We start from the raw sequence: 26,108 nt of genomic DNA on the forward strand, positions 1-26,108 counted from the left end.
AACTTACGTGGTTTAAATTAGAGATAAACAAAAATTATGATATTCAAGGTAAATGCTTATCATATCGCAAAGTTAAATCCTAAAAGGATAAAAGAAAGAAAGAAAATATAAGGTTACTGCAATAATAAAAATAATATCAGAAATACATTTACAACATTAAATTTTAAAGTAGAAAAGAATTAAGCAAAAAAGATAAGAGAGAGAGGAAGAAAAGAGAAATAAAGGGTTACTACGATAACAAAATAAAATATGTATAATAACACTACAGACAACGATATCCTCATTTTGTTTGTTGGGTACAAATTCAGACGATGGTTGTTTGCACATCAAATACGTGAGTCAGATGCTATTTTTACACTTAAGAGTTAGATGATCAAAATAAAATATGTAATAACATCAATGACAACAACATTATCCTCATATTATTTGAGTGGATACAAACTCAGCCGATGTTTGTTTGCAAACTAAATACATGCATGAGTAAGATGCTATTTTTATGTTCAGAAACAGATGAATAAAATAAAATTTGTAATTATTTGGTTGATACAATATTATTTTCATAATATTTGATTGATACAAACTTAGTTGGTGTTTGTTTGCAAATTAAATATACGTGTGAGATGTCATTTGGTAGGTATGAACTCAATTGATGTCAGATAAACAAAGTAAACTTTGTAATAACATCACCAACAACATTGTGCTCACATTGTTTGATTGGTAAAGTTAGTTGGTGCTTGTTTGCACACTAAATGTTAAATCAATTGATTTTTTAACATTAAGAACCAGAAGATGAAAAAATTGTGACATTACTAATAACATCAATCTCATATTATTTGGTGAATACAAACTCGATGAGTATTTGTTTGCACACTAAAACATGAGTCAAATGACATTTTTATATTAAGAGTCAAATAAACAAAATATAAATTATAATAACACCATTGACAACATTATCCTCATATCATTTGATTGATATAAACCTAGTCGATGTTTGTTTGCACACTAAATACACGAATCAAATGAAATTTTTATTTTAAGAGTCAAATGAACAAAATAAAATCAACAATATAACATCAATAACAACATTATGATTACATTATTTGGTAAGTATGAACTCAATTGGTATTATTTTCACACTAAATATGTGAGTCAAATGACATTTTTTATCTTAAGAGTCAAATAAATAAATTAAACTTTATAATAACATCACCAACAACATTTTGCTTACATTTTTTATTCGTAAATTTGGTTGATGTTTATTTGCACAATAAATGTGCAAGTCGTCACCTTTTTACTTTGAGAGTCACATGAACAAAATAAAATATGTATTAAAATCAATGACATTATGTTCACATTCTTTAGTAGAAATAAACTCAATCGATATTTGTTTGTATACTAAATATGTGAGTAAAAAAATAACACTTTTATGTCAATAGCCTAAAAAAAACACAAAGATTATTATTAGTAACTCAACATGAATAAAATAAATAGATTTATTTAATTGACCCCAAGTAAAATAGAGTTAAACAATTCTGTCTTAAATAACCAATAGAATTTAGATAATTCTCTTATTCTAAAATTTGATCATTAATGTTATGACTATTACATTTAATGTATCATCTTTCATTTATATGTAAAATTAAAACTTTATATTTATTAATAGAATTTTAATAATTATAATTATAATAAAATTATAAAATATTAAAATCTTAATAATTATTTTTTTAATTCACTTTAGATAAATAGTTATTATAAAAAACAAACTTTAGGTAAATATTTTTCATTTAATTTACATCTTCCAAGTATAATACTTGGAATATTTTTCAACATTTTCATTATAATTTTAATTAAAAATTGTAGATAAAAAGAAATTAAAAATTTATAGATACAAATTAAAAAAAAATTCCAGCCATATATATTTTTTTAAGGTGAATAAAGAATATAATAATTTAAAAAATAATTATTAAAATTTTAAGATTTTATAATTTTATTACACAGATATTTATGTATGGGGTATAACCAAGTCTTTATTTGCACATCAATGAATGAAAGAAAAATTAAAAATGATGCAATAAATGGAACCGTCATAACATTAATGATTAAATTCAAAATAAGATAATTATCTAAATTTTATTAGACATTATTGAATATGGGATGTTTAACCCTATTTTTACTTGAAGTCTACTTGAATATCCCTATATATAAATTGAAATATTAAGATTATATATTTATTTTATTTTTTGAATTTTATATAATAGATATAAAAATTATTTTATATGATATATTTTTTTATCAACATAAAAATGTGAAAAATATCGAGTTAGAGGTATCTTTTAAAATATACTAATTTATTCTATAATAAAGCATACACATCTAAAATTTAAAAAATTTCATTAGTAATAATTAAGGACAATTTTAATTGATTTTTCCTGAGACAACACTCTAAATAATAATAAGTTTTTGAAATATGTGTACATAAAAATATATTTAAATATTTATTGACATATCTAGTATATAATATACATTTATGAAAATTAAAAAAAATAATTAATAATATATTAAAAATTATTCTTATAAATTATAAAATGTATATTTAATATCAGTGAAAGTTACAAAATCTAGCCTAGTATCACTATATTTTACTATATATGGTACTGTCCCTGCGGGATCTCATCGCATGTAGATATAATTTGGGGAGATTTTATTTTTCTAAAAACTTATTAATTTCATGGATTAATTAAATTATAATTAATCAACTTCTTCTCTTCGTATGCTATACTTATTATATTGTAATAATTCAAAGCCAACACCTTTAATGCTACTTGTCTTTATTAGTATTTGTATTTAATATACATAAATCCATACAAATATATTTTAATTAATGTCAATAGATTTTTTTCTTGTTTTTACCTCGCTAATTTCAGGGTTACTAAATTTTAGTGACGAATTTTTTTAAAAATTATATATAAATTGTTCCGTTACTAATTTTATTTTTTAATAATAAAAAGATATTAAAAATCTTGCTAATTTAGTTATATTATATAACAAATTAAAAAAATCATGATTAAGCGAAGTATTGGATTTTTTACGAACACATGAAAAATATATAGACCATACATCGTTATTTTATTTATTTTTTAAAATAAAGATCATACCTCGTTTTTATTTTCGAGAAGAAGATCGTACCTCGTTATATTTCATATCTTCAATGACACACACAAAAAAAAAAAAAAATCATATCTTCAAGATAGCACGAACACAACAATAATATAGCGAATATCTTCGTATATGGCAATTCAACCGTACCATGATTATTTTGATTCATATTTAGGACTTAATCAAACTTTTCCATAGGATGCAAAATGCCTTTTCTTATTTCAAATTAACATTAAATGGACAGATAAGTGGCATGAAAATAACGAAATCAAGAAATTTGCTGATTTTAAGCTTTTCTTTGCAAGCAAGCGATCAAAGATTGTACCAAAATACTCTGAAATTTAATTACTATAGACCGCAAGTTTGATATAATCTATAAAGATTTCATTACTGTGCTCGAGATCGAAGTATAATTCCAACATTGAATATATATATATATATATATATATAGCTTGGTAGAAAACGTTAAAAGTTGGACTAAAATGATAATATAAATTAATTAAGCAAAAGTTTGATTATCCAACGAAAACCATTTGTCACCGTAGGATCTCGAGACCATCTCTCTAACCGTTGGATGAAATTACACTAGCAGAAGAAACAGCCTCCAAGTCCATGAGGCCAAAAAGTCTATATAAGTCAGCCTCCACCCTCATCCATTTCTCACACACTGCAATTGAAAACAACCAACCTCTTCAGTGATCTTTGATTAGTACTAAGCTAAACCATTTCTTATTCCCTCAAAATCAAAACCTTTTTCTTTCTAGCTATTTCCCTTTTCAAATCATGCCACCTAACATCACCACCGTTGTTGCCAATGTCACCACCGAGCAATTACCCAAGGCTCGTGGAGGAAGTGGGCGTGCCTTCGTGACCTTTCTTGCTGGGAACGGTGATTACGTAAAGGGTGTCGTGGGTTTGGCCAAAGGACTGAGAAAGGCCAAAAGCATGTACCCTTTGGTGGTTGCTGTGTTACCAGATGTTCCTGAAGAACATCGTGAGATTCTCAAATCCCAAGGTTGCATTGTCAGGGAGATTGAACCTGTGTACCCTCCTGAGAACCAGACCCAGTTCGCCATGGCCTATTATGTCATCAATTACTCCAAGCTACGTATTTGGGAGGTATACACATATCTTAACTCTTTTGTTTTTTAGTTTAGTACACCACAAATATATATATATATATATATATATATATATATATATATATATATATAAGTATAAAAGTTTTTATACAATTTTAACTGGCTAAATGTTAAGAGAAATGTTTGTTAGACCATCTTAACTTATTTACAAATTGAGAGAGAATGAAAGAGAGAAGAAATAACTGATTGATTTGATCCATTAGTGTAATAGGAAGAAAAATATGAAAACAAAATAAAATTATTGATTAGTTGTTTAAAATTTTTTATTGTCAAAAAATAATCATCCAAAAATTAATCTTAGTATCACTTTTAATAAATTTACCGTAAATCAGTTTGCAATTTTACTTAGTGGGTTTGGTTTTTTATGGTTGCATGGATTACACGTAGTATGTATTTGGTCGCTTAAATTGTAGGTTCGGATTCTGTCACCTTTTCTATTGTTTTGTGTTGTCTGGTACAGTGGAAACCGTTTTGTGATGCCCCCGCCATCCCTTTAATGATCTATTTTGTATTTTTTATTTATTTAATCACTCGTTAAATCTTTTTTAACATTACTTACTTAATCTTTATAGCTACAATAAATTTTATTTTTAATTTTAATAATTTAAAACATTCCATTATAGACTATGAGGACGAAAAAAATGTAATTATAAGAACGAAAATATGATATTTTTAAACTATAAGGAAAGAACAAATTAATGCAGGACAAAATGAGTGAGAAGCCTATATTTTTGTTTCAAAAAAAGAAACCTATATTTCATTAGCCCTCCGAATTTGATGGAATATCATTTTTGTACTAAAACAATAGTAGTACACGCTTATAGCCCAAGATCATTTCTGAACCTAAAAGTTAAAGGCTCAAACTGTTTTCGTGGATTTTATTTTCACCTTTTTTTTTCCTCTTTGTATTTCATGTTTTTGTATTTGTTTTTTCAAAAATACATTTTTCCAAAATTAATATTTGGAACATATAGTTTACCAAAAAGAAGGGGAGTAGTGGGAAAAAAAAGTGCGAATGGAATCCCACTTTACTTGTCGTGCTTGATAATTGATATATTCGTTTTAATTTTTTTGCTTTAATTATGACAGATTCTAACATGGGTTTGTTTAATTGATTGTGAATGAAAATTTTTGTAGTTCGTGGAGTACAAGAAGACGATATACCTAGACGGTGACATCCAAGTATTTGGAAACATAGACCACTTGTTTGATCTGCCTGATAATTATTTCTATGCGGTGATGGATTGTTTCTGCGAGAAGACTTGGAGCCACACCCCTCAGTTCCAGATTGGGTACTGCCAACAGTGCCCTGATAAGGTTCAATGGCCCTCTCACTTTGGTTCCAAACCTCCTCTATATTTCAATGCTGGCATGTTTGTTTATGAGCCTAATCTCGACACCTACCGTGATCTTCTCCAAACTGTCCAACTCACCAAGCCCACTTCTTTTGCTGAGCAGGTATATATATGCTCAATTAATAGCATGCTTCACATTAAAAGAAAATAAAATAAAAAAAAGTTAAACATATGATTTAGTCCATCAGCATGTCTAGCATTATGAAATTTCTCTTATACGGATAAATGTTACTAGTTTGGTCCTTAGCACTGTTAACCCTCCTGTGTATTCTTAATTTAGTTCCATAAGTATAGTGTATTCTTAATTTAGTCTCTCTTTGTAAGGATTGGATTAAAAAATTTATACATACAGGAAACAAATTAAAAATATACTACATGTATAAGGATATGCGTTATAACGTTTGTATGTATAATAGGGATGGGTATAATCTAGTTTTTGATATACAGAGACTAAATTGAGAATTTGTTAGAATTTGTAATACATATAACGAAAAAATTAAATATTTAACCAAAACTAATTTAGCATATATGAGTTTCAAAGTGTAATTGTGAATTTGTTTTCATGTGTTGGTAGGACTTTCTCAACATGTACTTCAAGGACAAGTACAAGCCAATACCGAACATGTACAACCTTGTGCTGGCCATGTTGTGGCGTCACCCTGAAAATGTTGAACTTGATAAAGTTCAAGTGGTTCATTACTGTGCTGCTGTGAGTGTTCACCTTCTCACTATAGATTCATTGAATAATTAAATTTTTTTGTTTGATTTTTACTTGGTAATAATGTTTGTTTTTTCATTTATGTTACACACTATAGGGGTCTAAGCCTTGGAGGTTCACTGGGAAGGAAGAGAACATGGATAGGGAAGATATCAAGATGCTTGTGAAGAAGTGGTGGGACATATATGAAGATGAGACACTGGACTACAATAACAACTCTGTCAACGTGGAACGTTTCACATCGGCACTATTGGATGCTGGGGGCTTTCAGTTTGTGCCAGCACCTTCTGCTGCCTAATATGCTTATTATTTACAGCTACAAATTAATGTTAATTAACGACAAAGTATATGTATTGTTATTTGCTTTTTTTCGTTTTTGGGTCTTATATATGAAGGAACAACGTCTATGGTTTTAATTTGGATGACCTTCTTGTATACAAAGCCACATGTGATCTCATACAGCTTTTGATTATTATTAAGAAATTAGAGGACCTTTTATTATGAGTCCTTTACTTAATTTGTTTTCATTGATCAAGAGTTGTGGATATATCTTTAATTTTATTAAATGAAATTTTAAGGCATGTTTACTTTGCTCTTTTTATTTTTCATAAAAACAAAAAATATTGCTAAAAATGTTACTGATGGGTTTTTAAATAAAAACAACCAAATTAAATGAGGTTTAATTATGAAAAAAGAGAAACAGTTATTACTTGGGTTAATTTGGCTTACAGACATCATGTTCTGGTCTCTGTTCAATATTGGATTCATCTCTTGCATATCACTGACTGACATACTCGTAATCAAAGAAAAATATTTCACCTTTTGTTTTATTCACACAAATATATAGGAACTTGTGTTGTATCACTTCTTTAAGAAGCTTCTTCCTCTTGACCGCTTCTATCGTATGCTCTAGTAGTAGTCACCTCATTAGTTTTTTTTTCTTGCTATGCTCATCTCTTTTAATTTGTCAGTCTATGTTTAATTTCTACTTTTTATTAAAATAAAAATTTTGGGATATTTTTGTGTTGAAAATTTTACACAAGATCCACAGAAATTAAATATGCGTAATTCGATTTTGGCCAATAGAAGATGCATGCAAGTTATAGAAGTTACCATAAATGGATTCCTTGCACTCGAGACACATGCTTGAACAACTTTTCTTTAATTTCCTTTCTTTGAAGCATAGAGAAACAAGTAAAGCAATCTGATATGACTGTATCATCATGTAACGGGGTTAACAACTTTTAGTAATATGGCATACAACTATATATATCCACCGTGCATGTGCATGTGCATGTGGAATAGTAAAATCTGGGTTATTAAGTACAAATGTAATGATCAGGTATACTTCACTAGGCACTAGTTATGATCCCCGAAAGAAAAATCTTACGGACTAGCATCATTCTTCATTTCTTCCACAATCCTCACAGCTCTCTGAGAAATCTCATTGTTCCAATGATTCATAAAAATTTCAATCTTATCCCATCCTTCATATTCATGAACCCTTTGAACAAAAACATTGACACCCATTTCCTTGTCAGCTTCTCCGACCCTCAAAATGTTCTCCAGCCCCTCAAGACAAGTTGACACAACCATTGGGTCTGGACAGCTCAACAGATCACATAGTCCCTTAATGCAACCTTCTTCATATGCCAGGTACCTACATCATAGACATACACCTAATTAATAAGTTTCATCAAAGCATATATACTTTGAGTATCATGAAAAAAGGAATATATAATTATATATGTACCTGATATGGTCTTGAGATCCTTCAGAAGTCACGTAGAAGATGGCCCTGGCAGCCGCCTTCTTGACGTCAAACTCAGAATGTTGAAGAATTTGAACAAGAGGAGGAATAACATTGGCATCAAAGACAACCTGCAGCAATAATCATAAAAGAGTTGTTTTAGGACTCCAATTATAAATGAAACCAATCATAAAAATATGTATTTAGTCCTATATTTTTAGTTAAATGTGATCAAGATACCTTTACTTTTCATATGGATGGATTTGGTACTCAAACTTAAAAAAAATAAAAAATACAGATCTTGTCCCTCTTTATTGTAAAAAAAAAAGACTAAATCCACATTTTTTTTATAAACATTGATGACCAAATTTATACATATAGAAATATAGAAACCTTGACCACGTTTTTCCTTGGAAGGTAAGTGTCAACTTATATTCAAAAAATAAAAAGAAAGAGTACCATTAAAATTCACAATTTTTATTCATTTTATTGAAGGGTAAGTGGCAACTTTGAGTGATTCTATTTCTATCAAGCTATATAAAAAGTCTGAGGTGTGGCCAAGAGTGAACTCAGACTTTCATAACAGATTTTGGAGTCTCCCCATTATTGATAATGGTGGTGTGGAAGTAGTGATCTAATGCAAGAATCAGATTCTATTCTGGTTTTAGAACAGAGCATGTTGGAGACTGAGAGTTGTGGCGTAAGGAAAACGTTATATTTAAATTCTAGCAAAGACCATTTGTATCAATATTTTAGCTAGTTCTATAATCTTATAACGAATCGTATTAAAGAAATGGAAATTTTGAAAAGTACCCTACAGTAAGATTCGAATTGAAATCATAGTTTAACATTGATGACACATATTAAAGGAATAACTGATTCCGGGTTTATTAATATATAAATAATAATAATAATAATATTAATACATGTCTTCAATGCAACTGCAAAGAGTTGTGGACCACTTTCAAATGTGACACAAGATTACACATATCAAAATTCAAATTTACTGGTAGGGAGCAAAAATAGAATAAAGACAAATAACCGAAACTTTCTCAATCCTTAGCTACTAGCATCTTGCGAGGAATCTCACTCTGCCGCGTCCCTTCTTCATGCAATAACACGACCATTATTACCATTGGATGGCACATATGATTGCAATTCCATGTCATTCTTCGAATCCTTGACTGCTTCTTTAACTGCATCTTCTTCAATACCGTCTCCCTTATTCACCTCTTCACTCTTTCCCCAGAGAACAGAATAGAGTCCCAAAACTATCAAGAGAGACCCTACGGCACTATATACAAACCAAATAAAAAAAATGAGTCAAATTTAATTATTGGGTCAATCATAGGACACTAAATTAATTAACTATATATGTTGTGAAAGACAGCATATATAGTTTATTTAGTTATAGATAAGTAAGTAAATACTAAAGTGCAGGTGATTTCTTACGTTCCAACATATAATTTCTCCCGAAGCAAAGCCCAGCTCAAAATGGCAGTGAGGACAAGCTGCAAAGGGGTAAATACAGAGACATAAAGAGGACCTTTTCTCTCAATGGTCCACGACATGAGGCAATAGGCTAATCCAGTGCAAAATATTCCCTGGAACCAACATTAGCATATATTTATTATAAGAAATTATTTAATTCTTGGACGAGGTTAATTAAAAATACTAGTAGTAGTAACTAGTAAGTAATGAATTAATGCACATACCGCATAAAGGGCAGAGGAAAGTCTCATAGCATTGTGGAGTGACCAAGCTGAGGCCCTGTGGTCGACACACACGGCAATGATCACGCATTGAAAGCTTGCCATGAAACACATTAAGCCAGTGCTCGTGTAAGGAGCTGGAAATGTCTTGCTTATGTCTTTCTGAAAAACGTGATGATATAATAATGATTCTCTTAAAGAGGAAAATTAAACTAGTTAAGATATATTGATGCTTAATTACTTGAATTATGAACCATGCTGCCCAAACAAGGGTGCTAAGAATTACGACCAAAGGGCCTAGGAACATGTTTCCTTTGCCAGAAGAGCTAGTTCCTTCCATTTTCTCAGCATATCTCCAGTGAATACTTGATTGGCCTAAACCAATGGTTTTTCCATGGTAAAATGACAAAAGCAAGGCTCCACTCACACACAATATTGTCCCGAATACCTTTGCTAGACCAGCCCTCTTCTTGATTCCCAAATTCTCTTGTCTAACCATACAAAATAAAACAATAAAACATAGTCAAATACCAATAACTTTCTTTTTTGGCCATTTGGAAGGCCTGGTGTGGAAATAAACGATAGGTCCAATTTGTTTGCTACCAACCTGAAGAGAACTGCAAGGATGAAAGTGAAAGCTGGGAGCAAATTTGTCAGTGCACATGCAATTGTAGCGGATGAATATTTCAGCCCCACAAAATAAAGCATCTGATTTCCTGTAACTCTGCATATTCAAGCTGAGTTGTGTCATTAAAATGCCAATATATGCTCAAGAAAACGAGATAGTTCATGATCTTCACTATATTATCTACTAGAGGTTTAAAAATAGTGACTTGAAAAAATAATTTAAAAAATTAAAAGTCTAAATAGCTGATTTTCCAATCCCCCTATTACTTTCAGGTGTATACTTTTTCATCTTATTCCACTTCTGTTCATGTTATTTGGAATGGATCTTTGGCAGGAATTCCATGCAGAGTCTTAAATATGGTCTAATTAGTAGATTGAAGAAGTCAGCATGCAGAACAAATTATTATCTGTATACTTCTGCATTTTGATGTTGCTTCGGGTTATTAATTTATTTTTCGAACTAATTGGCTATTCAGTTATCAATGGCTTTATGTTTGTTTGTTTGTTTTTTTTTTTTTTGAATTATTTCACACAAAAAAGTAGAAATCTATCGTGAGATAACCAAAATAAATAAATAAAAGATATTACACCAAAAGCTTACCCGGTCAGGGACGAAAATAATATCTGAATCATAAGACGCTGTGTAATCCTGGGAAGCGTATTCCTGAGAGGAAAGGAGAGATTAAAGAAAAGAAAATGAAGTTGACTTATCAAATTCATTCATGCATGATGCATTTACTGATCAGGGTAATTTTGTTGTTCTTTGTCTTGTCTCTATTCACTCACTCTAGTCCTTTGTTGTGTCTTCATAAATAAAGTTAATAATATGCCTGCGGCAACAAGAACCTGACAATTTCCACCGAGATTATTTCTCGTAGAAGTACGAGAAAGCCATAAATGAAACTGCAATATTCAAGTCACGCGCTACTATAAATCTATGACTCTATACCCTTTTATAAGAAACTCCGTGAAACGTGTTGCACTATTTGTCTTAAGAATAGAAAGTTGCTGGCACGTAACATGCCCAGAGACTCATAACGCGTCCTACATGCATGCCGTTAGCGTCTTCATTATTTAATCAAGCTTGAAGTTTAATTTCCCCATTAACTGTGCCACTAATGATTATGGTTGTTGTCTTGTTGCTAACCTTTTTGTGATCTTCTCTCCTTCTCTTCATGCATTTTCTTCTTTTGTAGACTCTCAGCAAGGCAAGAAAAAGCCTCATTCATGAATTTTTATTTTCACCAGTTTCATCAACCGTTAGAAAACGTTTTAGTATGATAGAGTCCAACGACGCTAATCATGTAGAACAACTTCTTTCTTTTTTTTATTTATTTAAGAAGAATGCTAAATATATCCGTTACTGTTTTTCTAATTATTATTTTTGTCTAATATGAATGGAAAGTCCGTTACTTAATCATCAGAACAACATGTAGCATTTTTCTTTTGAGTGTCTCTCTACTCCATTTATATACAGCAAACATATATAAATAGATAGACAGATAAATAACACAATCATGAATCAATCAAAACAAAAGGGACATCGACGGTGACACTCAAAGTGAGAATGTTATAGGTGCTTCAAAGTTGATCAAACCCTTTCATGCATGCATTGTGTATATATATGAAATAAAACAAAACCAGAAAGGGTATATATATATATATAATTACCACTCGAGCCAATAAGCAAAGGGAGCAATGGACACAGTAGCAAAGAGTTGTCGATAAGCAACAAGGACAAGAGGGCTCATTCCAGATTCTATTGCAAGCTTTGAAGTAATGTTCATCACTGCATAGACCAATTGCACAAGAACCATTAAGAGGAACGCAACTAGACCGGCACCCATATCAATTCTCTCTTTCTCACCCCTCAGTCTTAATTTGAACTTTGGAGAGAGTGTTGTATGTGATGAATGAAATGCATGAGAGATAGTACGTGTACATATAAAGAGGAGCCGTGAACAACTTGCGTGAAGTAAGAGACAAATTAAAGAAACGGTGACAACAATAGCTGCAATTGATCTTTTTTTAATTTTATTTTTACACAAAAGAAACGGTTTCCATGTATTTCTTGCGGGGTTTGGTAGCTTTCAATATTCATTAGAGTGATGAAGTAACTTATAACTAGTTGATTCCAGTCATGTGCATGTCAACAAAAGCAATAAATCAAGGGACCCATCACACTTCTCGTTGTAGGGCCATGCATTCTCACAAGTCTCACCCTACCCCAGGCTTGTTATTCCACGTTGCAACACATTGCATATACAGCTTCATGTGCTTCTCTCTTCCTTGAATTAAGCAGCATTTCAAAATAAAAATAGCTAGAGAGAGTGAGGGAAGTTCCACTTTCAGGTACCCTTTAATTTTCAAGGTCTTGGTTAGTTACAATTTATGATATCATTTAACTCTTTGCCTTGGGAAATGTAAGTGAAGTAAATTTTTCCAGGTTACAGTTATGACTGTGCAGATCTCTTTTATTCATACAGCCAAATCTAAGGGCCTATTTGGAGATGGCTTTGAAGTTAAACTAGGCTAATTTTCAAAATGCAAGGTTTTTCTAGATTTTACTCCATCCCTATATTATCATATTCACCTTCACTTGCCCTCCCGATAAGTTTGTTCCTAATTTTGAATAAACGTTTTTTGTAATGCTATCTTAATGCAATATATAGACATTTGCTTTAACCATCTAGATTTCAAACTTTTCTATATATATAGTTAAGAGTCATTAACTATTTTTCTCGTCGCGTCCAATTTGTCACTACATATACGTGGTGAAAGGAGAGAGAAAATTATCAATGCAAAGAGAATGTTAACTAGTGTTGGAACCCTGATTAAGAAAAAAATAGAAAGTGTTTCTAATGAAAAAATGTTTATGAACGGGAAATGAATTTAATGATTACTACTTCTTTTTAAAATAATAAACGTGTTTTAATAAAATGTTACATGCACTGCTTAATAATGAAATCATCATCAATACTTGTACTGATTAGCAAAACCCAGTTATCAATTAATATGTAGTATAGATGCAGTTTAATACTACATATGCTTATTTTAGATCGGTATATGTGGCATATATTCATTTATTACGGCATAATCCGGGGACTTAATTAATTCATACGTAAGGTAAGGCTAAGGCTATACTTCAGCTTAGGATTCAAACAAGTGTTTATTTCAGGTAAAGTAATGCAGCCAAAGTATAATGATAACAAGAAACAAAATCAACACGTAAAGGTGGAGTACAAGAGATGATTAAAGCAAAATATTACTAATATAAGTATTATTTTTTGGACATGTAAATCCCTTTTTAAATGTAGAGATTGCAGGGATAAAATCTGTTTATTTAATAGTATTTTCATTGAATCCTAATTAATCAATATAATTAAGTCTTTTGAATAATGATAATAAATTTCGTATAATCTACTAAAATATCCACTACCAAACAACCCAAGTGGATTTCAATATAAATAAGTTAGGTTGTCTTTTGATAAATTTCTCCAATCATTTCCAAGAGAAAAAAAAATAAGAAGAAAACAATGATAATTAGCTTCTTCATTTCATAAGCTAATTTTAGCTTCTTCAAAAACTAAATATTTTTAATTTATACATAAGCCAAACTTAATTTATGTGAGAAACTTATTTCATTTTATTTTATTATTTTCTTCTTATAAGTGTTTATAAACGAAAAAACTTATTCAAACAAGACGTTAGCCATTAGTTATTGTATTCTCTTTATGTATTACATCAATTTATTTTAATTGGAGCAGAAAATAAAAATAGCTTTAATTCTATTTTGTTACATAAAATATAAGTTTAGATTTTAGAAGAAAAAAAGTAAATCTAAAAAATTAAAAATAATAATTTCAAAATATAAATAGTTAATATTTGAAATAAAAAAAGTGTTAATAAAAATGAAAATAATTAAAACTAGTAGTAATATTTAAGGATTTGAGATTTTACTATAAAAGTCTTGAAATTTTCAAAAAAAATTAATATATAACAGCGAAGTCATAATAAACCTTTCATTCGAAATAAGTGTTTCTAATATATTGATACTTGATTTGTGATCGATAGCTTGTTAATAGCAAGACAAGAAAAATTACCCAAACATCTTTCCAAAATAAAATTGATTTATAAAGTGTCACGATACATTACAATTAATTAAACTCTTCCGAAATTAATCCATATATAGCTACTTCTCCATGATCACATGCAAGGCCGGCCTTTGGATATTGTTGAGAGGTGCCATGACCGAGAGTCCATAGTTAGAATATTAACAATTTTATAATTTTTAATTAATTAATATCAACTATATATTATATTATTGTTTATATCTAGATGGATTTAAGGTAACTTATTTAATTTAGTGAGCCTATTAGATTGATAACAGAGAATTAATATAGGTTTAATGAGCAAAAATTAGTTTAGTTTAGTTTATTAAGGGATAGAAAAAATTCTAATATATGTAAAATCTGAGGTGTAATTATGATTTTTAATACACTAAATCAAGAAATAGTTTCTTTTTTTTTCATAAGAATAAAAAGCAAGTTAGATTATTAGGAACTACTCGTGTAAGGAGATTGACACCACCAAAGAACTATTCCAGGTTTTTTTTTTTTTTCAAATATTGTTATAATTCAGTTTTAAGAATCAAGAAAAACAAAAACAACTTGTGCTTTTCCAAATTGCTCATTCCAAAATTATTCATACATAATTTCAGAATAAGTAACCCGAAAAACGACATCTATCTATTATGGACTACTTGTTCCTCCTAAACAATGTATGCACAATTCTAGAATGTACAATCCAAAACTGCATAAGTTTTTTTGTTTTTGAAATCCAGATTTGATTTTTACATCGTTCGGGATTAGTGGCTCCGGAAATGAAAAAATAATACCGGATCAAGTGCTCCAGAACCAATGCAATAATAGCATATTATAGTGGTGTTCCTCCTGATGCATTCAGTGAAGGTTAGAAGTTAATCCCGTGAGGTTATTCACAAGTGGAATTTGAAGGCACTGCTTATTTATTCATCGCTGCTGCAATTCAAGACAACTATGCGATAGCTAACGTTATGGAAATGTATGGCTGTGGCGTGAAAAATATGTGTATCGAGTTCATTGGGGAAAAGGCATAGAATCTTTTGGGGTGTGGGATGGTATGAAATGTAGTTATATCCATTATTTTGGGTTTTTGCTTGATTGTAACATGTTTCTATGTGTATGGTTCTTTACACTTAATAACCAGTTTTTAATAAATATATTTACTTTTTGCCAAAAATAAATAAATTATTGTCCCAATTCTAAATGGAAAAGGTGCAGTTGCGATCGTATATAACTATGTATTGTTGTATACAAGCACAGATGGTTAAAGCACAGAAAGATGAAAAGGAGGAGGAAAAGGGAAAGGAGGCGTGCAAGGGCATTTTTGTCTGTTTAGATTGTTTTAACTTTTAAGTTTTCTATGGGGTGCAAGAAGGAATGACCTGCAACTTATAATAGCTAAAGTCCACCATTACGTAGCCCGCCACTCCTGCAGCGTATTATAACTGTCATCCATCCTTGTATTGCGAAAAGTCAAGTCCAAAATACAAATTGAATTTTAAATTGAACTTTCTAAAATATAATAGGACGAAGCAGGAAACAATAGTGAAAGTACAAGAAGCAGCATCCCTTCATAATTCATTTTAAGAGATTTAGAATTAACATTAGCCTTAGTCAGCTGAAACATTTATGTATTAGAATAGATAATGTATTTATATATTTCTAGAGTCCTCATTTTCTGATATATATATATATATATATATATATATATATATATATATATATATATATATATATATATATATATATATATATATATATCGTAAACACTTAATTAATATTTTTATTTTTACATCATTAATCATATGATAAAATATGTTTTTGGATCCTTGTAAAATTTGATAAATATTGATTTTGTCCTCATAAAATTTTTCGTATTAACATGGTCTCTATAAAAATAAAATATTTTTATTGATTTTCAGTAATAATTTCATTAAACAATTCTCTAATGTAACTAATAGGCTTAATTATTTTATCTTTCCAAACACACTTGAAAAATAATAAAACTCATTGTTGTTTCATCTTCCCTCTTAATCTCATCAGCAAGTATGAAAAAATCATTCAAAAAATAATAAAAAAATTGTAATTTTAGAGAATTTTTAGTAACAAGAAATTGTTCAATTCATTTTCTTTTGGGGAGGGGGACAACCAATTATTTAATTAATTTGTAATCAAATTATATGTGTAAGTCTGATAGTCACGTCAAGTTATCATCTAGTAGAGTTTTCATTGAAAATTAATAAAAATATGTTTTATTTTTATAAAGACCAAATTAATATGAAAAATTTTATGAAAATGAAATTAATATTTTTTAAATTTGATAGGATTCTAAATATAATTTACCCTTAATTATATTAATTATTTATTTCTCATATTTTCTTATCTTTTTTCTCTTAAGTATCTACATCCTGAATCTTTTTCCATATTTCTATGTATGTATATAATCAAAAAGTTAAAAAATATAGTTTAATTATCAAATTCTTTATTTACTATATTTTATAAGCAAATTTTTTCTATTGATTCTAACTAGTGAATATTTTATTTACTAATTAGTTGATGATATAAAAGATCTTTATACTATTTGTGGATTCTAACTAAAAGCCTATTTTTTATTACTTTGAGTGAAAATGCACATTTTTAATAATTATTTTATAATCTGTCGAATGATATATAAGAAGGGCATTGTCCAGCACGAATTAATTCAAGCTTCACGCCGACAAGGTTAATTTTTATAATTTTCTTTTAATACTTCGTGGAAGGTGGGGAATGGATGCAACTTTAGCCTGGAGAGTGAAGAGAGAAAGATGATAAGAAAAGAGTATTACTTCCACATGGTTGGCCCTTCCCTTCTCCAAGTGTCATAGAGACGCAAAGAAAGATGACTCAAAATGTTACAAAAAAGTGGTGGGTTATTCATGCTGAATATCCGGGCCTATATACCCTATGTCGTTCTCCTTCCTCTGAAGAGGCCACGTGTGGTAATTCAAACTTTTGGCCCAGTCCATTTTTGCATTTGTATTAATTCTTTTTTATGACAACCTTGTTTATGTGTCTTGTTTTTCCTTTTTTTTTTTTGTCAGAAAATAAATTTAGATGACTTGAGTTTTTTAATTTCATCAGAATCAGAATAGGCCTTAATCTTCAAAGAATACTTATAAATATACGTAGAAGAATGGAACTTATATCTTTTTAGGATGAGTTTATTTTTATTTTACCCATTGAACCAACTTTTATGGGCTTCTCTTTTATTTTGATCTTTTTCAGGTTTCCCAATTTTCTATCACCAACAACAAATTGCATCTCTTTTGAACACCCAACTTTATTGAAATAGTTACAGTTTTTCAAAAATAGTTTTGCAAAATTAGAGAAAAACACTAATATATAAATATGATTTTAGTTTTTGCACAGGTAATTCAACATTTGATGAGTCATGCACTAGAATTAGTTTTTTTCTACGAAAGATAAGCATAAGCTGATTTATTACAAGGATCGTTAATGCATAATAAGTGAGAAATTTGAATATAAAATAAAATTAAAAAGAGAAAAAGTCTGTATAATTGATTCCTTCTTTTTGAGTAAACCCTTATTAACGAGTCTTGTCTTGTATCTCTTAATGTTGTTTAATGAGTCTTTTTTTTATCTTAAAGATCTGTTTATAGCCAATGGTCTTTGCCCCATTAGGTAACTCTACAAGATTCCAAACTTTGTTACTCTACATAAAATTCATCTCATTTTTCATGGCATCATATTATAAATTTGACTCTTTATAACTTATGACTGATCAAAAGTTTCGGAATCATTTTTAGCTCCAATATTATAGTTAGATTCTTGCAAATGTATAGTATAATCACTAGGAATAGCTTATTTTCTTACTCTAGTATATCTCCTTAATGCTACATCAACATTTTCTTGTGGATTATGTTGTTCAGTTGGTTGTTCATCATTTCCAAGAATTTGATGATCAACTTAATCTACTGAATTATCAACAATAGTTTGTGAAATGCCAGTCATTTGTTGTTCATCATCCCTTTGAACTTGAGAGGTATAAATTACAACTAATTTTTCACTTGATGTGGAAGGATGAGACTCTATATGATCAATTTCAAAACCTAAGTCCCTCAATTGATCACTCCCATTGATCAAGTCATTTTCAAGAAACTTGACATTTCTTGATTCTACAATCCTAGTAATATGATATGGACAGTAAAACTTATAACCATTAGACCTTTCGGCATATCCAATGAAATATCCACTAATAGTCCTCGAGTCAAGTTTCTTCTTTTGTGGGTTATATATTCTCACCTTAGACGGACAACCCCAAACACGCATATGTTTCAAACTCGGTTTCCAACCTTTAAACAACTCAAAAGGTGTTTTTGGGACAACTTTGGTTAGAACATAGTTTAATATATACACTATCGTCTTTAATGTTTCAGGCCACAAGGATTTAGGAAGATTGGAGTTGCTAAGCATACTCTGTACCATGTCCAATAATGTTTGGTTCCTTCTTTCTACAACACTATTCTGATTTGGAGAACCAAACATAGTATACTGGGCAACAATCTCATGTTCTTGAAGAAACTTTGCAAAGGCACTAAGTGTTTGTCCATTCTCAATATATTTGTCATAATATTCTTCACCTCTATCTGATATTACTATTTTTATTTGCTTGCTACGTTGGTTTTCAATTCCATCCTTAAAGACTTTGAAGGCATCTAATGCTTCATTTTTGTTATGAAGCAAATAAACACTCATATATCGTGAATAATCATCTATAAAGGTGATAAAATATTTCTGACCACGTGCGTCCATATTTGGACAATAAATATCAGTATGAATTATTTCTAATATGCTTAAACTCCTATTAGCACCTTTTTTAGACATGTTAGTCTGCTTACCCTTAATGCAACCCACACAAGTGTTAAAATCAGCAAACTCTAGAGTATTGAGTGCCTCGTATTTCACTAACCTTTTAATCCTCTCAATGAAGATATGTTCTAATCTCCGATGCCATAACATAGAGGAATTCTCATTAATATTACACTTTTTAATACCAGTTTGACCATGTATTGAACTATAAGTGGCATCAGTTTGTAAACCAAGAAGATAAAGACCATATGATAAGATATCATTCCCAACACATTTAGAATTATAAAATAATGACATGTCTTTAAAATTAAAGGAATATCCAAAAATCATGAGTATAGAAAAAGAAATCAAATTTTGAGAAAAACTTAGCACATAAAAATTCTTTTCTAACTTGAAAATAAAGCCACTACTTAAAGTTAAAATACAAGTTCCAATAGCCTCTATAGGTGAGCCTAGCTTATTGCCTGATAAAATGTTTTGCTCACTTCCCACTAATTTTCTTAGGTTTTGCAAACCCTGTAAAGAATTTGCAATATAGATTGTAGATCCAAAATCAATCTATCAGGTGTTAATATTAACACTAGTCATATTAGATTTATAATATATTAATGAAATTGATTTACCTTTTTTCTTAAGTTAGTTCTAGAATTTGGGATAATTCTTTTTCATGTGTCTCATTTTTTTTACAGAAGAAACACTTTGCTACCTTCTTAATATCAGCTTGAGGTGATATTTTACCATTCTCCTTCTGATTATCTTGAAACTTAATTTATTTGTTCTCCCTACAAGCAATTGATAGCAATACAATCTCAGCCATAAAATTGTTGATATTTCTTATAAGGGGAGTTAACGATCTATAAATCTTCCTTCACATGATGAGATGAAGGATTAAAAAAGAATCTTGAATTAACAATAAAGGGACAAAATTTCTCCATAGAAAAATTAGAGACACGTTGTACCGACTCTGTCCCCCCGCCGCCCCCCCCACCCCCATCCCTGATTCTCTCTATATCAATTATCAATTATAATAATAAAAAAAAAAAAACCCCTTAAATGGAAGCACATGGATGCATGTGGAATGTGATGGCTAAGGGAAACGACAAAGAACAAATGAAAGCGCACAAAGAATGTAATTATGTAGAAACAACGTGGTCAGTTTACCATACTAATGTTAGGTATGAAATGAAATTCATATTTTCATATATATTAAGTCTATTTAATTTGAATACAACATAATATATGAATTTGTTGCTACATATAATAATTCACACAAATTATAACAGTTTATATTTTTTAATCAAGTAAAGTAAGATTTAAATTTAAATTTTTATAGACCCTTAAATATAAAAAAAATATTTATCTGATGAGCTATGGTGAGGGGAAAAAAACTATTGTTTCATATGGGAGTAATTGGCAAAAGGAAACGAAGGGTGATGAGTTTGCCACATGGCGTGGGATGTCACTATCAGAAAATTGACAGTTGTATTGTGGAGGTTCCACGCGTGTCAGGGCTTAATAAGGAAAAAGTTTTGTTGAGTGGTGGCCAGGTGGGGTAGGCCCCATCCCAATTGTCTAGGATCTGACCCATATTTGTCTGTTCCAAGGAGAACAATGTGGATGCAAATACAAAAGGCCAACATCTATTCTTCATTCTACTTCTTAAAATGGCACGTGAAGCTTTTTTTATCCCATTTTCACATAGAATGCAACCCAACCCAAAAGATTCTTAAAATTTTTATTTTATTTTATTACACTCTACTAAAAGGACCCTAAATTTGTTGTTTTACTTTATAAATAATAAGTCTAGTCTTAATTATGAACGATTATGATTTCATAGTGTAGTCTTAAAAATACACCACCCCTCAAGAGATTCCAATACCCAAATTAAACACACCTAAAAGCACACAAAAAAAGAAGACGACCGAGACATGTTCAGCCATGTTTTATTACCATTTGGTGGGGTCCTTAATAGCTGTTGTTAGAGCTTTATTTAGCTCAGTCAAGAGGACAGAATAGTAGTAAAGCCTAAACACGATTCATAAGACAATATTTAAAGCCTTCCTTGTCAGTTAATGACATTTCATCACTTTTGGTCTGACTAGGTAATTTAAGCAAAATGTCGTTATTCTACAACCAAATGAGGAGATGAATTGCGAAGCTGTGATGAGGATGGAGAGGATTACTATATTAGTTGAGCCAAACACCAACGTTTCACTTTATGGATCATTGTTGTCTCTCAAGTTGGACTCATTGTCCATTTCGATAAGTAATTTGGTCGGGAAATTGCTTCAATTGCATCCTTTTAATCACGCTATAATTTATTTTATCAAATCAATAGTCTATTAATAAAAAAATGCATGATAATTTTCGAAACATCAACTGTTCTTTCCGTATACTATGGGTTCAGTTGGTTGGTAGTTGATTAAAGATCATGGCAAGCCGAAAGCGAAAGGAGAGTGCAGGCTGAATAAGCAAGGATTATAATTTTTTTATTATCGAATTTGTGATCTATGTTTGTACGTAGCAAGAGATTTATCATGTTATCATTTTAAAAATATCCAATCTTTCCAGACATTACAAGACTTCAAATAATTTTTCTCCGGTTAAAATTAATTAAAGTTTCACTTCAAAAACCGTAGTATCAAGTTTTTAATGTGCGAGTAACAGAAGTTAAACACTCAGGTTTATACTTGCTTTCTGTTTTGCTGGTTTGAATGTGCATTTGTCTTGTTAAACTCAATTTAGTAATATGTTTAGTTTCCAGGGCAGGAATTTTACACACTTATATTCAGCTTTAAACCAAATTTCAAATGAAAGCAATTAAAACATAAGTTTATTCAAATTTACGTTTATAAATTTCAATCTAAATAACACTCATTATAACTAGGCGCAAAATCTATTAAAAGTATCATGCTTAAGTTTTTTTCCTTTTAGAAGGCTGCTATAGACAAATCTGCAGGCACTACTAGAAATACCACTTTTTAAGACGGTTAAATCGCACCTTTTACGACGATTTTAAACCGTCGTAAATGGAAGCGTCGTAAAAGGTGAAAAAACTATAAAGACGGTTATTGAAACCGTCGTTGCATATATCACTTTTTACGACGGTTATTATATAACCGACATAATATATCATCTCAATTTACAACGATTATAAGTTTAACCGTCTTAGAATTTTGTAGGGTGACGTGTCTTTCTACGACGGTTACCCAACAACCGTCGTATTATGTCTACTATACTAAGACGGTCAGATAAGAACCGTCGTAGTGTTCCTGAGTTTTTTTTTTTGGAAATGACTTTCTACGACAACGGTTACTAATAGAGGAACCCCAGTGTTTAGAGGACTGAGGAAAATAGAGGAACCACCATCAACAGCAAATTTCATTTCATTTTTAAATGAAAAATAGAGGATAATAACCAGAAAAAAAAACGGAGAAAAATTAGAATTAGAGAATAAATCCAAAAAAACCCCATAGTTTGGGGGAAACTGGTGAATCAAACTGCCAAAACCACCACATTAAGTAACAAACCCTAAACAGTGAAACCGTGTTAGGTAGAACCAGAAATTGATCCAACCAAAATTGAAAACCATTACACCAACAGAACAAAGCTTAACCAACTCTTCAATGAAACCAAAACATATCCAAACTCAAATCCCAAAACGATGACGAAGAATCACCAATACAAGAGTGATTTTCGTTTCATTCCAGTTATACCTAAAAGATATTTAAACAAAAAAATCACACAAAAAGTCATGCAATATAGTATACAAAAAAAAAACAGAACAAAAGAGAAAAGAGAATCAATCAGAACCGAAAAAAGAAAGATTGCAATCACGAAACATCGTACGGTTCAACAACACAAAGTTGTATAAAAAAACATATTTGAATCAAAAAGTACGATGCAGAGAGTGCGTTCACCTTAGAATCGCTGGGGTTAAGCTCGTTACTCCTAGCCATTGGAACAATCCAGTATTTCCGATTACAGATCCGCAACGTGCTTCGCAACTTGACAATCACAAAACCTCTTGGCGACGTAAATCCATAAAAGCATGAAAATGACGTTATCTTAAGTGAGATCGAACGACAACGTTTGTTTGTTAATTTATTTAAGTTTTGAGGAGAAGAGTATTGAGTTGTGAAGAGTTCAGTGGTAGGGAAAGAGAAAGAGAAGAGGAATGGTGAAGGATAGAAAAAATAGGGTTTTGTTGTTTGTGTGGGTGATGAAGAGTGTGAGAGAACGAGAACGCAAAAGGTGTCATAAATGGGCTGAAAACAACGACGTTTTTACATATAAACCCGTCGTTATTATTGTTCCCTCTAGTACATTTTAAGGCGGTTTCGTAAAACCGTCTTAAAATGTGTATTATAAAAAAAAATATTTTTCTTAATTACAAAACTGTCACCGCGTCACATTTTAAGACGGTTTTGGATAACCGCCTTAGAAAGTACGTCGTAAAAAATCACTTTTTTAGTAGTGAGGTTTTAATTGTTTCTATTAAAAAATGAACGTTACATTATATATATATATATATATATATATATATATATATATATATATATATATATATATATATATATATATATATATATATATATATATAAAGGTCTCATTATTTAGAAGAGAAATGTTAAGGTTTTTTTGTTGGTAAATAGAGTAATGTTAAGCTGAATTATAATCTATAAACATCTTCTTTAAATTTATGTACCGAGATATTTTTAAAAAAAAAATCTCAAAAATCAAAAGAAATAAGGCCTTAAATGTGGTGAATCTATGAACTATATATAATAAGATTTCAGACGTTGTATCCGATAATAACAAGCTTTTGGAAAATATAATAAAATTAATACTCCATATCATATATATTAGTACAATTATATGTGTAAACTAATTATATACCATATCATTTATATTATTATGTAATATAACAATATAGAACATATCTTACTGTCTATTATAACTTTTTTAACTGAAATAATAAAAAATGAAGAGAAAAAAAAAATAAGTGGCGAAGATGGAACTGAAATCTAAAAACTAATATAAACGATATATGAAGAAACACCTAATAGTAAGAATTAACAACTTCGGTCAACTCAAACCGATCGGAGCTGGCGGCGGAGCACCGGTGGCGAGGAGGTCGGCGAGAGCCTTCATGGCTCGCACTTGCATCTCCAACGCCGAAATATAGTCACCGGCTTCTTCTAGAAGCTTCGGGAACGACACCTTCCGGCAACCAGGAATTAACTTTCCGAGAACGCGCGCTTTCTTCTGCACAGCCGGCAAGCTTCTCCGAATCTCAGGCGTCGTCTTCTTCATGAATTTGTTGGCGGAGTACTTCTTGACCTTCTTGTGGTGTCTCTGCTTCCACCGGCAGATCGGATTTGAGAGAATGGCGCGGCTCCAGCGAGTTCGGCCTTTGGCAGTGGCGGCGAGGACGCGGTCAGCGGAGGCGCGGACTTCGAGGGCGGCGGTAGGGTTGCTGTTGCGGCGGAGCGAGTGGAGGAGCTTGGAGGAGTAGAGGCGCTGTTCGGTTAGGGAAGTCCAGGAGGGAGTGAGAGCGAAGGAGTTTTGGTGTGTGATTTGGCGGCGCTTATTGTTAACGGAATGGAGGTTTGAGTGCAAAGACAAAGAGTCCATGATGTGTGAATGAAGGGAAATAATTGGAATGTTTTGGAAACAGAGAAGATTGATTGATCGAAAATACTACTCCACGAGGATGAAGATGATGATATTCAGAATTCAGAGTATAAAAAAGAGAAAGAGAATTCACCACGATCCACGCGTCCTTCTGTTACTCACATTTATATTTATTGCCTGTTGCGCCCATTCTCTCTTTCTCTCTCCCTTTTTTTTTTTTTTCCTTTCTAGATTTTAGTTCCATAATTAAAATTTGTAACTTGAATAAAAAAATTACAAATTGATACTTCATTTTTGTCAAATTTTTATAATTGAATTAAATCCCTAAAATTACTTTATGACCACTTAAAATTTGTCATGATTTTGAAAATTTTAAAGGCACAATTTTGATTTATTTTTAAAAATCATTTATTAATATATTATTATTTAACTATATGTCTTATTTTATTGAATCATATTATAAAAAAAGTTTACACATTAAACTTTTCAATTATCAAATTTACACCTTCATGTCTATGTTTCTCTATCTAATTAAGCAGACAACTAAATTAATCGGTGATGGATCAGTAAGGGAGGATTTATTTTAAGGGGAAAAATAGGTATAATAACAGAGATTTTTTTTTTGTATTATTTTTTATTTATCATTAAAAATTTGTCTTGATAACATTTATGAACTTTTAATTGGTGACTTTATTGTCGTGGTTATTAAGGTGAAGTTATAAATTTTTTTTATTGAAAATTATAAAAAAAAAAAATATCTATAATATTCTGCATATTTAGGTGAAGTTTTATCCTTTTTAGAAGACTGTGCTTATTGCAGCTAGTATATACGGGGTATAGCTTTTTATCAAGAAAAGGAAAGAGAATAATTGAAATACGTACATTTTGCATAGGAAGGAAACGATTTGAGGTGATAATTTTTTTTTTAATTTCACCATTTTCTTGTCGTTTTTTAATTTCTTTTTTGTAAGAAAAGAAAACAATAATTTAGTGATCTTTATTATGATTTTATGTTTGTTTTTATTTATTTGCAATTACA

At 30.4% G+C, this 26,108-nt stretch overlaps 3 protein-coding genes across 4 annotated transcripts; 1 reads left to right on the top strand and 2 right to left on the bottom strand.

The window, feature by feature from the left end:
- Positions 1-3,804: 3,804 nt before the first annotated feature.
- LOC114399000 (galactinol synthase 2-like) lies at positions 3,805-6,898 on the top strand. Its single transcript, XM_028361100.1, has 4 exons — positions 3,805-4,275; positions 5,436-5,756; positions 6,228-6,362; positions 6,469-6,898. The coding sequence occupies exons 1-4, from the start codon at positions 3,940-3,942 to the stop codon at positions 6,667-6,669; spliced, it is 993 nt and encodes a 330-aa protein (XP_028216901.1). The 5' UTR covers positions 3,805-3,939; the 3' UTR covers positions 6,670-6,898.
- Positions 6,899-8,984: 2,086 nt separating this feature from the next.
- LOC114399379 (WAT1-related protein At1g09380-like) lies at positions 8,985-12,499 on the bottom strand. Of its 2 annotated transcripts, none has more exons than XM_028361568.1 (7): positions 12,132-12,499; positions 11,062-11,124; positions 10,441-10,557; positions 10,075-10,324; positions 9,837-9,995; positions 9,574-9,725; positions 8,985-9,415 (listed from the first exon to the last, which is right to left on the bottom strand). In XM_028361568.1, the coding sequence occupies exons 1-7, from the start codon at positions 12,305-12,307 to the stop codon at positions 9,229-9,231; spliced, it is 1,104 nt and encodes a 367-aa protein (XP_028217369.1). In that variant the 5' UTR covers positions 12,308-12,499; the 3' UTR covers positions 8,985-9,228. The 2 variants fall into 2 exon arrangements, with proteins under 2 accessions (XP_028217369.1, XP_028217370.1); XM_028361569.1 differs by lacking the exon at positions 12,132-12,499 and adding an exon at positions 11,247-11,382.
- An 11,814-nt stretch (positions 12,500-24,313) lies between these two features.
- On the bottom strand, positions 24,314-25,228 carry LOC114399238 (transcription factor bHLH149-like). The gene has a single exon (XM_028361379.1). It carries the CDS (start codon positions 25,067-25,069, stop codon positions 24,521-24,523), a length of 549 nt encoding a protein of 182 aa, XP_028217180.1. The 5' UTR covers positions 25,070-25,228; the 3' UTR covers positions 24,314-24,520.
- Between the last annotated feature and the right edge of the window lie 880 nt (positions 25,229-26,108).

This window comes from Glycine soja, chromosome 19 (assembly GCF_004193775.1).
Source record: "Glycine soja cultivar W05 chromosome 19, ASM419377v2, whole genome shotgun sequence".
In the NCBI taxonomy this organism is placed as follows: Eukaryota; Viridiplantae; Streptophyta; class Magnoliopsida; order Fabales; family Fabaceae; genus Glycine; species Glycine soja.

Excerpts from the sequence above, each read along its gene's own strand:
- LOC114399379 (XM_028361568.1), bottom strand. The coding sequence starts at position 12,307 with ATGGGTGCCGGTCTAGTTGCGTTCCTCTTAATGGTTCTTGTGCAATTG. Across the intron at positions 10,558-11,061 it reads TTATTTTCGTCCCTGACCGG|AGTTACAGGAAATCAGATGC; the intron begins GTAAGCTTTTGG and ends TTGAATATGCAG. Across the intron at positions 9,726-9,836 it reads TTTCCTCTGCCCTTTATGCG|GGAATATTTTGCACTGGATT; the intron begins GTATGTGCATTA and ends TGTTGGTTCCAG.
- LOC114399000 (XM_028361100.1), top strand. The coding sequence starts at position 3,940 with ATGCCACCTAACATCACCACCGTTGTTGCCAATGTCACCACCGAGCAA. Across the intron at positions 4,276-5,435 it reads CCAAGCTACGTATTTGGGAG|TTCGTGGAGTACAAGAAGAC; the intron begins GTATACACATAT and ends AAATTTTTGTAG. Across the intron at positions 6,363-6,468 it reads TGGTTCATTACTGTGCTGCT|GGGTCTAAGCCTTGGAGGTT; the intron begins GTGAGTGTTCAC and ends TACACACTATAG.
- LOC114399238 (XM_028361379.1), bottom strand. The coding sequence starts at position 25,069 with ATGGACTCTTTGTCTTTGCACTCAAACCTCCATTCCGTTAACAATAAG.